The sequence below is a fragment of the Prionailurus bengalensis genome, chromosome C2 (assembly GCF_016509475.1).
Source record: "Prionailurus bengalensis isolate Pbe53 chromosome C2, Fcat_Pben_1.1_paternal_pri, whole genome shotgun sequence".
Taxonomy (NCBI): Eukaryota; Metazoa; Chordata; class Mammalia; order Carnivora; family Felidae; genus Prionailurus; species Prionailurus bengalensis.
Window position 1 is genome coordinate 115,283,402 of NC_057350.1, and position 13,878 is coordinate 115,297,279.

The following is a 13,878-nucleotide window of genomic DNA, read 5'->3' on the forward strand; positions in this document are numbered from 1 at the left end:
AAATCCTTTGCCCTTTTTATGTTTTCCATTTTCTCAAATTTCTTATGGTTGGAATTCAGGTTGGAAATCACAATGGAATCAACTAACAGGTTAATATTTATGGAGCATCTATCATGTGACTCACATTGTGCTAAATGCTGTTAAGAATACAAAGCAATGCAAGATGAGGATTCTGCTGTGGATGAGGAGGAAATGGAGGAAGAAGACAAGATTTATATACACAAATAATCAGACATAACAGCAGTAAACCAAGTTTATCATACTGGGAGAGCCTTAGAATTAAGTTCCAGTACAAGGCTTACTCTATAAACTTGAGAAATGGTGCTTAATATCTTTTCTCATTTATTGAATAGAGTTTGAAATATTTTCCACCAATGCTAAGGGAAGTTGAAGAAAATAACAACGGTAAATTGTTCTAAATAACATGAAGGCAAGGACTAAAAGACATACAACTATATCGTGTTGCTATTGGAAAGATTCCATTACACAGAGATGCAAAGGGAAAACCACAGTCATTTGCCTCTGCATTCATCTCCCTGGTGCAAGTGGGCATTGTTCTGTACCCCATGGCGGGATTAGAAATACTGCCAGGGAACAAGTACACAAAGTTGTTAAGGAAACCAGAATGCATCAGCTCAGAGTTATTTACAGAGAACTTTCAGGATTATCACATTCAATAAAATCAACTCTGTTTAAACATGCTTCACTGCTTGCCAGTACATCCCAATCACGTATCTATTTTGAAGGGTCCTTCAATCAGCTGCACTTGAGTAAAAATTCAAGAGTCAGTGAATGATGGTCACATCACAAAAGTGTAATTTATGTGTGGCATTTCTGTATTACATGTTTGATCTTGTTCACACTTGCCCCAACCATTGTCAAGTTCGTTGGCTTCTGTAATATCGGAACAAGGTGGCTGTTGACTGCCATTGATAGAGAGACATTTCCTCCAATGCAGCTGTTGGCTGTGTTACCCAATACTGATACAGCAGGACTTGTCTCTTCACATTCTCTCCACTCAGTTTTCAAGCTAGATAGTAACAGCTGCCTCTGGCCATCGTTTTCATCCTTAATTGTGAATTGGAATTTTTCCAGCTATCCAATTCTTTGAAAAAAGTTGCAGGGTTGTTTGTTTGTTGAGAGAATGAGGATTTTCATAGCCTTTGAGGGATCTTTTGAACCATTTGATGTTTCAGCAGATGAAACTGTGGAGGCTGTCAAGCTGATGATAAAGGTATGTGCTTTGTCCCTAAGCCACTAAGATGTATACTAATTTTAACTATGCAATAAATTTAAACTGTACATGGGGCAGAGATACTATTAGGTACGTTTCCAGCAAACAGGGAACTAAAACTATTTGAAAATATCATTATTTGCTTACCTAACAGTTTGATAAGGATATAGTAACCATGGAGTTGTTAGACAGGAAGCAAACTGAGTCAGTAAATTCTCAGGAAAAAAAAAAAAGTTTGACTTCTCTTTATGAAATGTGTGGGTTGTGCACTGGCCAGGCAGTATTATTGCAATTCTTCATAAAAGGACAAAAACAGGGCATTAACTCTAAACTATATAAGTAGAGCATGCCAATTGTCAGATAGATGGCCCATTTGGTGAACAAGTAACTAGAAAGATCCAAAAGATTTTTGAGGTGGAGAGGACTATAGACAACTTCTGAGCTATAGCCTCATTTTGCAACCAGGGAAACTGAAGCTCAGAGAGGCTGACCATCTTACTTATGATTACAGAACCAGGATAAGAAATAATTTGGATTCAGTATCTCTTATAAATTTTTAGAAATATCCCCTCTAAAATGGGAACTTAAGACAAATGTTTAGGTCCTGACCATCAGATAGTAGTTAACTTCGAGACGATCATTTCTATTTGCTGAGGAGCATTTACTGAATCGCAGTCACATGATATTTAATAGATTACTATGATTACTGAAATCTTGATCTTCTAACACAGAGGGTCTTAATCTTTCTATGTCATGAATCCTTTGGCAGTCTGATGAAGCCTATGGATTCCTCAGAATGTCTTTTTTTTTTAAATTTTTTAACGTTTATTTATTTTTGAGACAGAGAGAGGCAGAGCATGAACGGGGGAGGGGCAGAGAGAAAGGGAGACGGAGAATCCGAAGCAGGCTCCAGGCTCTGAGCTGTCAGCACAGAGCCCGATGCAGGGCTCGAACTCAGGGACCGTGAGATCATGACCTGAGCTGAAGTCGGACACTCAGCCGACTGAGCCACCCAGGCGCCCCCCTCAGAATGTCTTTAAATGCATACAATAAAATACATACAAAGAAAAGGAAACAAGCAATATTGAAATATGGTTTTCAAACATTACAAAACAAATTTGTGGGGTGCCTGGGTGGCTCAGTTGGTTCAGTGTCCAACTCTTGATTTCAGCTCAAGTCATGATCTCGGGGTTGTGGGATCGAGCCCTGTGTCAGGCTTCATGCTGAGCATGCAGTCTGCTTAAGATTCTCTCTCTCTCCCTCTGTCCCTTCCCTGTTCACATGCATGCACGCTCTCTCTCTCAAAATAAATAAATAAATAAATAAATAAATAAATAAATAAATAAATAAATAAATATTTTTTTAAAAACCAAATTTGTGATATGGTGGACTTAACATATTGACAAATTTTAGCAATGCATCTAATAACTTGTAATTTCAAAGTAGTGATCAGTATAATATTTTGAGATTTCTGCAACAACTATAGCATGATATGAAAATAGCTATGACTTCTACTGGTGACAAAGTCACAGATATAGCCAACCACTGTTTCTTTAGTTTGTTGCCTATATACACAGTAGTTTTTTGCCTATATATATAATCTCAGTTTAACTTAGAGTTAGTAAAAATAAAACATAGTTTTTCCGAACTAAATTCTATCCGTAAACTTTTGTGGAGGTCTCTAGACTCCAAGTTAAGAGCTCCTGTCTAATACCTCTTCCTTTGTCCAAAATAATTTTATAATTCTCAGTGGGGGAAAAAAACGTAAAAGAAAAGAGATTATATTGTGGGTCTAGTAACGTGGAGATACACTGCTTTGATAATGTGCTATTGAATTTTTTTTAATATATTTTATTTATTTATTTATTTATTTATTTATTTATTTTTTTAAATCTTTTTATTTTACTTTTTTTTTTTATGAAATTTATTGATAAATTGGTTTCCATACAACACCCAGTGCTCATCCCAAAAGGTGCCTTCCTCAATACCCATCACCCACCCTCTCCTCCCTCCCACCCCCCATCAACCCTCAGTTTGTTCTCAGTTTTTAACAGTCTCTTATGCTTTGGCTCTCTCCCACTCTAACCTCTTTTTTCTTTCTTTTTCCTTCCCCTCCCCCATGGGTTCCCGTTAAGTTTCTCAGGATCCACCTAAGAGTGAAAACATATGGTATCTGTCTTTCTCTGTATGGCTTATTTCACTTAGCATCACACTCTCCAGTTCCATCCACGTTGCTACAAAAGGCCATATTTCATTCTTTCTCATTGCCACATAATATTCCATTGTGTATATAAACCACAATTTCTTTATCCATTCATCAGTTGATGGACATTTAGGCTCTTTCCATAATTTGGCTATTGTTGAGAGTGCTGCTATGAACATTGGGGTACAAGTGGCCCTATGCATCAGTACTCCTGTATCCCTTGGATAAATTCCTAGCAGTGCTATTGCTGGGTCATAGGGTAGGTCTATTTTTAATTTTCTGAGGAACCTCCACACTGCTTTCCAGAGCGGCTGCACCAATTTGCATTCCCACCAACAGTGCAAGAGGGTTCCCGTTTCTCCACATCCTCTCCAGCATCTATAGTCTCCTGATTTGTTCATTTTGGCCACTCTGACTGGCGTGAGGTGATACCTGAGTGTGGTTTTGATTTGTATTTCCCTGATGAGGAGCGACGCTGAACATCTTTTCATGTGCCTGTTGGCCATCCGGATGTCTTCTTTAGAGAAGTGTCTATTCATGTTTTCTGCCCATTTCTTCACTGGGTTATTTGTTTTTCGGGTGTGGAGTTTGGTGAGCTCTTTATAGATTTTGGATACTAGCCCTTTGTCCGATATGTCATTTGCGAATATCTTTTCCCATTCCGTTGGTTGCCTTTTAGTTTTGTTGGTTGTTTCCTTTGCTGTGCAGAAGCTTTTTATCTTCATAAGGTCCCAGTAATTCACTTTTGCTTTTAATTCCCTTGCCTTTGGGGATGTGTCGAGTAAGAGATTGCTACGGCTGAGGTCAGAGAGGTCTTTTCCTGCTTTCTCCTCTAAGGTTTTGATGGTTTCCTGTCTCACATTTAGGTCCTTTATCCATTTTGAGTTTATTTTTGTGAATGGTGTGAGAAAGTGGTCTAGTTTCAACCTTCTGCATGTTGCTGTCCAGTTCTCCCAGCACCATTTGTTAAAGAGGCTGTCTTTTTTCCATTGGATGTTCTTTCCTGCTTTGTCAAAGATGAGTTGGCCATACGTTTGTGGGTCTAGTTCTGGGGTTTCTATTCTATTCCATTGGTCTATGTGTCTGTTTTGGTGCCAATACCATGCTGTCTTGATGATGACAGCTTTGTAGTAGAGGCTAAAGTCTGGGATTGTGATGCCTCCTGCTTTGGTCTTCTTCTTCAAAATTCCTTTGGCTATTCGGGGCCTTTTGTGGTTCCATATGAATTTTAGGATTGCTTGTTCTAGTTTCGAGAAGAATGCTGGTGCAATTTTGATTGGGATTGCATTGAATGTGTAGATAGCTTTGGGTAGTATTGACATTTTGACAATATTTATTTTTCCAATCCATGAGCAGGGAATGTCTTTCCATTTCTTTAAATCTTCTTCAATTTCCTTCCTAAGCTTTCTATAGTTTTCAGCATACAGATCCTTTACATCTTTGGTTAGATTTATTCCTAGGTATTTTATGCTTCTTGGTGCAATTGTGAATGGGATCAGTTTCTTTATTTGTCTTTCTGTTGCTTCATTGTTAGTGTATAAGAATGCAACTGATTTCTGTACATTGATTTTGTATCCTGCAACTTTGCTGAATTCCTGTATCAGTTCTAGCAGACTTTTGGTGGAGTCTATCGGATTTTCCATGTATAATATCATGTCATCTGCAAAAAGCGAAAGCTTGACTTCATCTTTGCCAATTTTGATGCCTTTGATTTCCTTTTGTTGTCTGATTGCTGATGCTAGAACTTCCAGCACTATGTTAAACAGCAGCGGTGAGAGTGGGCATCCTTGTCGTGTTCCTGATCTCAGGGAAAAAGCTCTCAGTTTTTCCCCGTTGAGGATGATGTTAGCTGTGGGCTTTTCATAAATGGCTTTTATGATCTTTAAGTATGTTCCTTCTATCCCGACTTTCTCAAGGGTTTTTATTAAGAAAGGGTGCTGGATTTTGTCAAAGGCCTTTTCTGCATCGATTGACAGGATCATATGGTTCTTCTCTTTTTTTTTGTTAATGTGATGTATCACGTTGATTGATTTGCGAATGTTGAACCAGCCCTGCATCCCAGGAATGAATCCCACTTGATCATGGTGAATAATTCTTTTTATATGCCGTTGAATTCGATTTGCTAGTATCTTATTGAGAATTTTTGCATCCATATTCATCAGGGATATTGGCCTGTAGTTCTCTTTTTTTACTGGGTCTCTGTCTGGTTTAGGAATCAAAGTAATACTGGCTTCATAGAATGAGTCTGGAAGTTTTCCTTCCCTTTCTATTTCTTGGAATAGCTTGAGAAGGATAGGTATTATCTCTGCTTTAAACGTCTGGTAGAACTCCCCTGGGAAGCCATCTGGTCCTGGACTCTTATTTGTTGGGAGATTTTTGATAACCGATTCAATTTCTTTGCTGGTTATGGGTCTGTTCAAGCTTTCTATTTCCTCCTGATTGAGTTTTGGAAGAGTGTGGGTGTTCAGGAATTTGTCCATTTCTTCCAGGTTGTCCAATTTGTTGGCATATAATTTTTCATAGTATTCCCTGATAATTGTTTGTATCTCTGAGGGATTGGTTGTAATAATTCCATTTTCATTCATGATTTTATCTATTTGGGTCATCTCCCTTTTCTTTTTGAGAAGCCTGGCTAGAGGTTTGTCAATTTTGTTTATTTTTTCAAAAAACCAACTCTTGGTTTCGTTGATCTGCTCTACAGTTTTTTTAGATTCTATATTGTTTATTTCTGCTCTGATCTTTATTATTTCTCTTCTTCTGCTGGGTTTAGGCTGCCTTTGCTGTTCTGCTTCTAGTTCCTTTAGGTGTGCTGTTAGATTTTGTATTTGGGATTTTTCTTGTTTCTTGAGATAGGCCTGGATTGCAATGTATTTTCCTCTCAGGACTGCCTTTGCTGCGTCCCAAAGCGTTTGGATTGTTGTATTTTCATTTTCGTTTGTTTCCATATATTTTTTAATTTCTTCTCTAATTGCCTGGTTGACCCACTCATTCGTTAGTAGGGTGTTCTTTAACCTCCATGCTTTTGGAGGTTTTCCAGACTGTTTCCTGTGGTTGATTTCAAGCTTCATAGCATTGTGGTCTGAAAGTAAGCATGGTATAATTTCAATTCTTGTAAACTTATGAAGGGCTGTTTTGTGACCCAGTATATGATCTATCTTGGAGAATGTTCCATGTGCACTCGAGAAGAAAGTATATTCTGTTGCTTTGGGATGCAGAGTTCTAAATATATCTGTCAAGTCCATCTGATCCAATGTCTCATTCAGGGCCCTTGTTTCTTTATTGACCATGTGTCTAGATGATCTATCCATTTCTGTAAGTGGGGTGTTAAAGTCCCCTGCAATTACCACATTCTTATCAATAAGGTTGCTTATGTTTATGAGTAATTGTTTTATATATTTGGGGGCTCTGGTATTCGGTGCATAGACATTTATAATTGTTAGCTCTTCCTGATGGATAGACCCTGTAACTATTATATAATGTCCTTCTTCATCTCTTGTTACAGCCTTTAATTTAAAGTCTAGTTTGTCTGATATAAGTATGGCTACTCCAGCTTTCTTTTGGCTTCCAGTCGCATGATAAATAGTTCTCCATCCCCTCACTCTCAATCTAAAGGTGTCCTCAGGTCTAAAATGAGTCTCTTGTAGACAGCAAATCGATGGGTCTTGTTTTTTTATCCATTCTGATACCCTATGTCTTTTGGTTGGCGCATTTAATCCATTTACATTCAGTGTTATTATAGAAAGATACGGGTTTAGAGTCATTGTGATGTCTGTATGTTTTATGCTTGTAGTGATGTCTCTGGGACTTTGTCTCACAGGGTCCCCCTTAGGATCTCTTGTAGGGCTGGTTTAGTGGTGACAAATTCCTTCAGTTTTTGTTTGTTTGGGAAGACCTTTATCTCTCCTTCTATTCTAAATGACAGACTTGCTGGATAAAGGATTCTTGGCTGCATATTTTTTCTGTCTAGCACCCTGAAAATCTCGTGCCAATTCTTTCTGGCCTGCCAAGTTTCAAAAGAGAGATCAGTCACGAGTCTTATAGGTCTCCCTTTATATGTGAGGGCACGTTTACCCCTTGCTGCTTTCAGAATTTTCTCTTTATCCTTGTATTTTGCCAGTTTCACTATGATATGTCGTGCAGAAGATCGATTCAAGTTACATCTGAAGGGAGTTCTCTGTGCCTCTTGGATTTCAATGCCTTTTTCCTTCCCCAGTTCAGGGAAGTTCTCAGCTATGATTTCTTCAAGTACCCCTTCAGCACCTTTCCCTCTCTCTTCCTCCTCTGGGATACCAATTATGCGTATATTATTTCTTTTTAGTGTATCACTTAGTTCTCTAATTTTCCCCTCATACTCCTGGATTTTTTTATCTCTCTTTTTCTCAGCTTCCTCTTTTTCCATAACTTTATCTTCTAGTTCACCTATTCTCTCCTCTGCCTCTTCAAGCCGAGCTGTGGTGGTTTCCATTTTGTTATGCATTTCGTTTAAAGTGTTTTTCAGCTCCTCGTGACTGTTCCTTAGTCCCTTGATCTCTGTAGCAAGAGATTCTCTGCTGTCCTGTATACTGTTTTCAAGTCCAGCGATTAATTTTATGACTATTATTCTAAATTCACTTTCTGTTATATTATTTAAATCCTTTTTGATCAGCTCATTAGCTGTTGTTATTTCCTGGAGATTCTTCTGAGGGGAATTCTTCCGCTTGGTCATTTTGGATAGTCCCTGGAGTGGTGAGGACCTGCAGGGCACTTCCCCTGTGCTGTAGTGTATAACTGGAGTTGGTGGGCGGGGCCGCAGTCAGACCTGATGTCTGCCCCCAGCCCACCGCTGGGGCCACAGTCGGACTGGTGTGTGCCTTCTCTTCCCCTCTCCTAGGGGCGGGATTCACTGTGGGGTGGTGTGGCTCGTCTGGGCTACTTGCACCCTGCCAGGCTTGTGATACTGGGGATCTGGCGTATTAGCTGGGGTGGGTAGGCAAGGTGCACGGGGGCAGGAGGGGCAGGCTTAGATCACTTCTCCTTAGGTGATCCACTTCAGGAGGGGCCCTGTGGCAGCGGGAGGGAGTCAGATCTGCTGCCGGAGGTTTGGCTCCGCAGAAGCGCAGAGTTGGGTGTTTGCGCGGAGTGAGCAAGTTCCCTGGCCGGAACTGGTTCTCTTTGGGATTTTGGCTGGGGGATGGGCGGGGGAGATGGTGCTGGCGAGCGCCTTTGTTCCCCACCAAACTGAGCTCTGTCGTCCGGGGGCTCAGCAGCTCTCCCTCCCTTTGTCCTCCAGCCTTCCCGCTTTCCGAGCAGATCTGTTAACTTATGACCTCCCAGACGCTAAGTCGCGCTTTGTGCTATTGATTTTTAAGGATTATTTCCACATTCCTCTCTCTGAAGATGAACAAGGAAGGCGGTATCTGGAGCTGATGTATGCTGGAGCAGCCCTAAAGGACAGCTGGAGTCTTGCGGATGTTGGAATATCTTTTTGTTCAACTCTCAAATGCTTTGTTAAGGTATGGTGATCAGAATAACATTTTTTTTTAACGTTTACTTATTTTTGAGAGATAGAGAGAAACATAGCATCAGTGGGGAAGGGCAGAGAGAGAGGGAGACACAGAATCTGAAGCAGGCTCCAGGTTCTGAGCTGTTAGCACAGAGCCCGAGGCGGGACTCGAACTCACGGACTGCGAGATCATGACCTGAGCTACAGTCAGAAGCTTAACCGACTGAGTCACCCAGGTGCCCCCAGTATAGCATTTCTCCAAGATACCTACTTCATTTTGAGTAAAGTGTGGATAATTCAACAAAAGTAATTTCATAACTTAGGAAGAACTTTTCTTGCCTTCTCCTGTCTTTCATTTGTCTAACTGGTCTTATTTCTGCTGTAAGGGGAAATAAGGTGTGGAGTCTGGATAGAGTTCCCCTTGTTTACTCCTTTTCTCCCTTCCCTCCTCTATCCCCTTTGTTGCTGCTCCAAACAGTCACCCCAGAACAACCCACTTACAAATATCAGAATAAGGCCAAGGCGTAGATCTGGAATATTGATGTGGAAGGAAAATTCAATCACTTCCATGGGTCCACAATGGATTAGGGGCAGTGGAGTGAGGAAAGGAAGAAATCCTCAGTAACTGTAAGAATGAAGGGGGGGGGATGGGCACCTGGATGGCTCAGTCAAGTGTCCAACTTCAGCTCAGTTCATGATCTCACAGTTCGTGGGTTCGAGCCCCACGTCAGGCTCTGTGCTGACAGCTCAGAGCCTGGCACCTGCTTCAGATTCTGTGTCTCCCTCTCTCTCTCTGCCTCTCCTCCACTTGCACTGTCTGTCTCTCTTTCTCTCAGAAATAAACATTAAAAATTAAAAAAAAAATTTTTTTAAATGAAGGGGCAGTTTCTACATCCAAATCCAGCAAGAGTAGCCCTTCGTTAATTATGTGTACATACCCCAGAGACAGCCTTTTCCATTTATAGTGCCCTTAATTAGTGGTGCTTAATTGGGGGTCCTTAAGCACTTTACAAAACCCTAAAATTGCAAAATAAGCAAAATTATGTGCCTGGAGATTTTCTGGGTGGAGGATCCTTAACTTCTGACAATTTCTTAGAGACAGGTGGCCTAAAGAGTTTAAGAGCTGATCTCTAGGGAAGAAATATGATTCAATAATAGTTCTTTACCCCAAATGAAAACATGATCCTCAAGAAACTAAGCAAATAAGTACACATTCTCTGCTAAATGGGGCACTAATTTTCTCATATTTAGCACTTAAAAAATGTTTATGATAGCCAAAGCTAATTCTTTTTGTTTTTTAATATGTTTTATTGATTGACTAAGTGGAGAGTCTATGTTTAAAAAAAAATACTCTAGAATATTTACTACTGGGGCGCCTGGGTGGCTCAGTTGGTTAAGTATCCAACTTCGGCTCAGGTCATGATCTCACTGTTCCATGTCGGGCTCTGTGCTGACAGCTCAAGGCCCGGAGCCTGCTTCAGATTCTGTGTCTCCTCTCTCTCTGCTCCTCCCCTGCTTGCACTCTGTCTCTCTCTCTTTCTCAAAAATAAATTAACATTAAAAACTTAAAAAAAAAATAAAAATAAAAATAAAAAATAAAATATTTACTACTAAGTAGTAAAAACAGGTCACAGAAAAATAAACATTGTATGATCTCATTTATGTAAATAAAAATAATATATTTGTATATGTGTTTTTTTTTTTCAACGTTTATTTATTTTTGGGACAGAGAGAGACAGAGCATGAATGGGGGAGGGGCAGAGAAAGAGGGAGACACAGAATTGGAAACAGGCTCCAGGCTCTGAGCCATCAGCCCAGAGCCCGACGCGGGGCTCGAACTCACGGAGTGCGAGATCGTGACCTGGCTGAAGTCGGACGCTTAACCGACTGCGCCACCCAGGCGCCCCTGTATATGTGTTTTTAATGTTTTATGAGCATTTATTCATGTGTTATTGTTATATTCTTGAAGACTGTTTAATTACCAAAAAGATAAATAAAAATAACTCTGACTTCTTTTCTCCCTCTGCACTAAAATAATTATAGTATAATACTCTTTTGGGTAGACTAAATTCCATCTCATTTCTTTTTTTTCCCCAATCTCATTTCTTAAATGTCTTTCCTCATGTCTTTAAATATGCTCATATACTATGTTTTTGGTAATGTACAGGATAAACTCTTTAAAATGTCCTGGAATTTTCCAGTGCCAAGAATGATGTTTGAGATATGTTGTTTGTTTACCTGGAGATAGTGGTATAAGTTTATTACTAATATTTGAGCTGGCTGGAAGAGATGGATTGAGCCACAGCTGTTTAGGGACGTAGACAATGTGTGTTAAGAGTATGAATAAAATACTATTATTTAACTTGGCACTGGCTTTATTTTCCTTATTTAAAAAATTCTTCCTTTTATGTATTTTTGACCAGGTAGTACACTCACATAGATAAAAGATACAAAAAGTATATATACAGTAAAAAGTCTTCCTCCTACCTTTGGCCCCTCAGTTTCCCTCCCTCGATGCAATCCATTTCATAGTTTTACTTACAAAAAATATTTTATAAATTCTGGCAATAAAGCATCATCTATCACAGTGATGCAAGCTGTCTTCACACTGAACTCAAACCTTTCTCTGGAGTTTAAACTCCTAATGGAAAAAAAAAAAAAAGAGTAGAGAGGTAAAATGGGTTTACCCAAGAGAGGCAGAAGCTAATTATGCATCACAGGACTGGCCAGCACATAGGGTTTAATTAAAAACTCTCAAGTTCAATGGAAATCTTACTGATCTTAATCTTCACTTTCTCCAGTAGAATCACATTTAGAGAAGTTCGTATCACTGGTTTTAGGAGAAAAACAGTATCTTGAATCTGAAAGAAGAGATTTATCTGCAAAAGCCATAAATATTGGTTTTTATCCTGCCTTAGTTCCTGTTTAGATTAGATGATAAAACAGGCCTATTTCAAAAGTCCACACCATTTACTGTGTATGAATAATAACAGTCCAAATGGGTTTACAACAACAAAAATACATGATGAAAATATCCCATGCCTCAGAGAATGCAGTCAGACCAGTTCTGTGCTGTTTAATCTATCTTAAGTAACTAACACAAGGCTGCATTCTAAGTCATGTTGTTGCTTTATTGCATAATTAGATGTATACAATTTTAAGTAGTACCTTTCCTATTTAACTATGGTACTTCACACAATTAGTTTTACCTTCTGAGAATCTCGAAAAGCTAGAGGCTCTTCATTTATTTTGGTACAACTTAGACATACCAAGATGAGAAACAAATGCTTTTGCAAAGTTTAAAAACTTGCCAAGTAAACAACTTTCTTTTTCAAAAAACTACAAGTAGATATTATGAAACAAATCCAAAACATTTGGTTTCTTTATCGTGCTTATATTTTTGTGTGAATTACAAGGCTTGCTTGTGTGAAAAGAGGAAAAGACTTCTGATAAATTAAGAGGTGATCTGCTCTTAAATACATTTTTTAAATAGTCAATATATTTCCCAGCTTCCTTGTGTATTACACCTTCTCCTTTAATGGTAATGTAGACCCATTTGGAAAAGTGAATGAGGAGGTGATATGAGAATAGTGGGGAAGGAACATTGTATTAGTTTTTTCTTCTTTGGGAAAAAAACTACAGAAACCATAGATGTTACCTTCTATAGCACATATATCCAAGTTCTATTAACACAGGAGTCAGTCCTGCCCATTCATTGCTGCCCATTCACCCGGTAAACTGTGGCATGATGCAGTGGAAAGGCCTAGGTTGTCAGACATGCAGAAATGCTATCGCACTTGCCCCCTTCACTCCACCCAGTGTTATTGTGGAAACTATTGCTTGAGTTTTGTTGGCACCCACTGCCTGGAATAGCACCTGGCATATGAGGCTCTCTGTAAATAGGTGTTGAATAAATAAGTTGACAAAGGCCTTGAGAGGTAGAGTGTGAAAATTAACAAGACAGTATATGATTGTTATCAGAAATGTTATAGCAAGGTATTGAGATGCATTTCAGGGTTTGGATTCCCTCCCTTACTGTGGCATCTCTCTCCCTCTCTACCCTCACGGCAAGGTGCTCCTGCATCCTTGCCCTATATTTTCTTATCTAGCATCAGGGTTCTTAGCTGCAAGCAGCAGAAACAAACCCTGGACAATTGAAGCAGAAAATAAACATATTGAAAGGCTACTGGGTAGTTCACAGTCTTGACAGGAAGACTGAAGAATCAGGCTCAGAGATTATGGAGCCAAAAACAATGTCTTAATCAGGCCCTAGGACTAGTCCAGGAAAGCTACCACTTCGGCTACCTCTAAGCCCTTGAAGCAGGTCCTGGACACAGCAGCAATGCCTCAGATCTGCCACTGCCACAGAGGATTCCCTGTATCTCCTCCTGCTCTGCCTTACTGGCCCCTAATTCAAAGTAGGGCTGGATGGGTAGGCCTGAGTAGGAGCATCCTGGTCACGTGTCCAGGACCTACTGCAAAGGGGGCTAACAAGCAAATCTTTGACAGGTCATACCTTCTACCATGTGAGGTGGGCTCAGCCTCCCTGACACTCCTTCTGGGTTCCCTGCCTCCTTCTCTCACCATATTTCTACTCACCAAGGGATGGCGTTAAAGCTTAGTTATTCCTTTCGGGCATCCTTGGAATGTTATTTTATGGTAAGAGATCAGATTAATTGTGGTAGTATTGAGTAAATGTCTATTAGACAAGTTGGAGAAGCTTAAAATATATTACAAGTCCTAAAATTGATTCAAGTTACTATACCTTTAGCTGTTGAAAGGCACTCAACATATAAACACCAAAATCCAGGAGACACATAATATGTGACTTTAGATTTTAAATATACTTGACACACACAAAAAATGTATAAATATGCTTCTTAAAAATGTAGAATTTACAAATGAGAGGTGGCTGGCTGGCTCAGTTGGAGAAGCAAGTGACTCTTGATCTTGGGGTCA

At 39.6% G+C, this 13,878-nt stretch overlaps 1 protein-coding gene across 1 annotated transcript in view; it reads left to right on the forward strand.

The window, feature by feature from the left end:
• Window positions 1–436: 436 nt before the first annotated feature.
• ANKUB1 (ankyrin repeat and ubiquitin domain containing 1) overlaps window positions 437–13,878 on the forward strand; it is a 35,107-nt gene continuing 21,665 nt past the window's right edge. Inside the window, exons 1-2 of the mRNA XM_043595153.1 lie at window positions 437–1,234; window positions 8,786–8,929. Of these exons, the coding sequence (XP_043451088.1) occupies window positions 1,145–1,234; window positions 8,786–8,929 (234 nt within the window). The 5' untranslated portion in view covers window positions 437–1,144. The remainder of the gene's footprint in view (window positions 1,235–8,785; window positions 8,930–13,878) is intronic.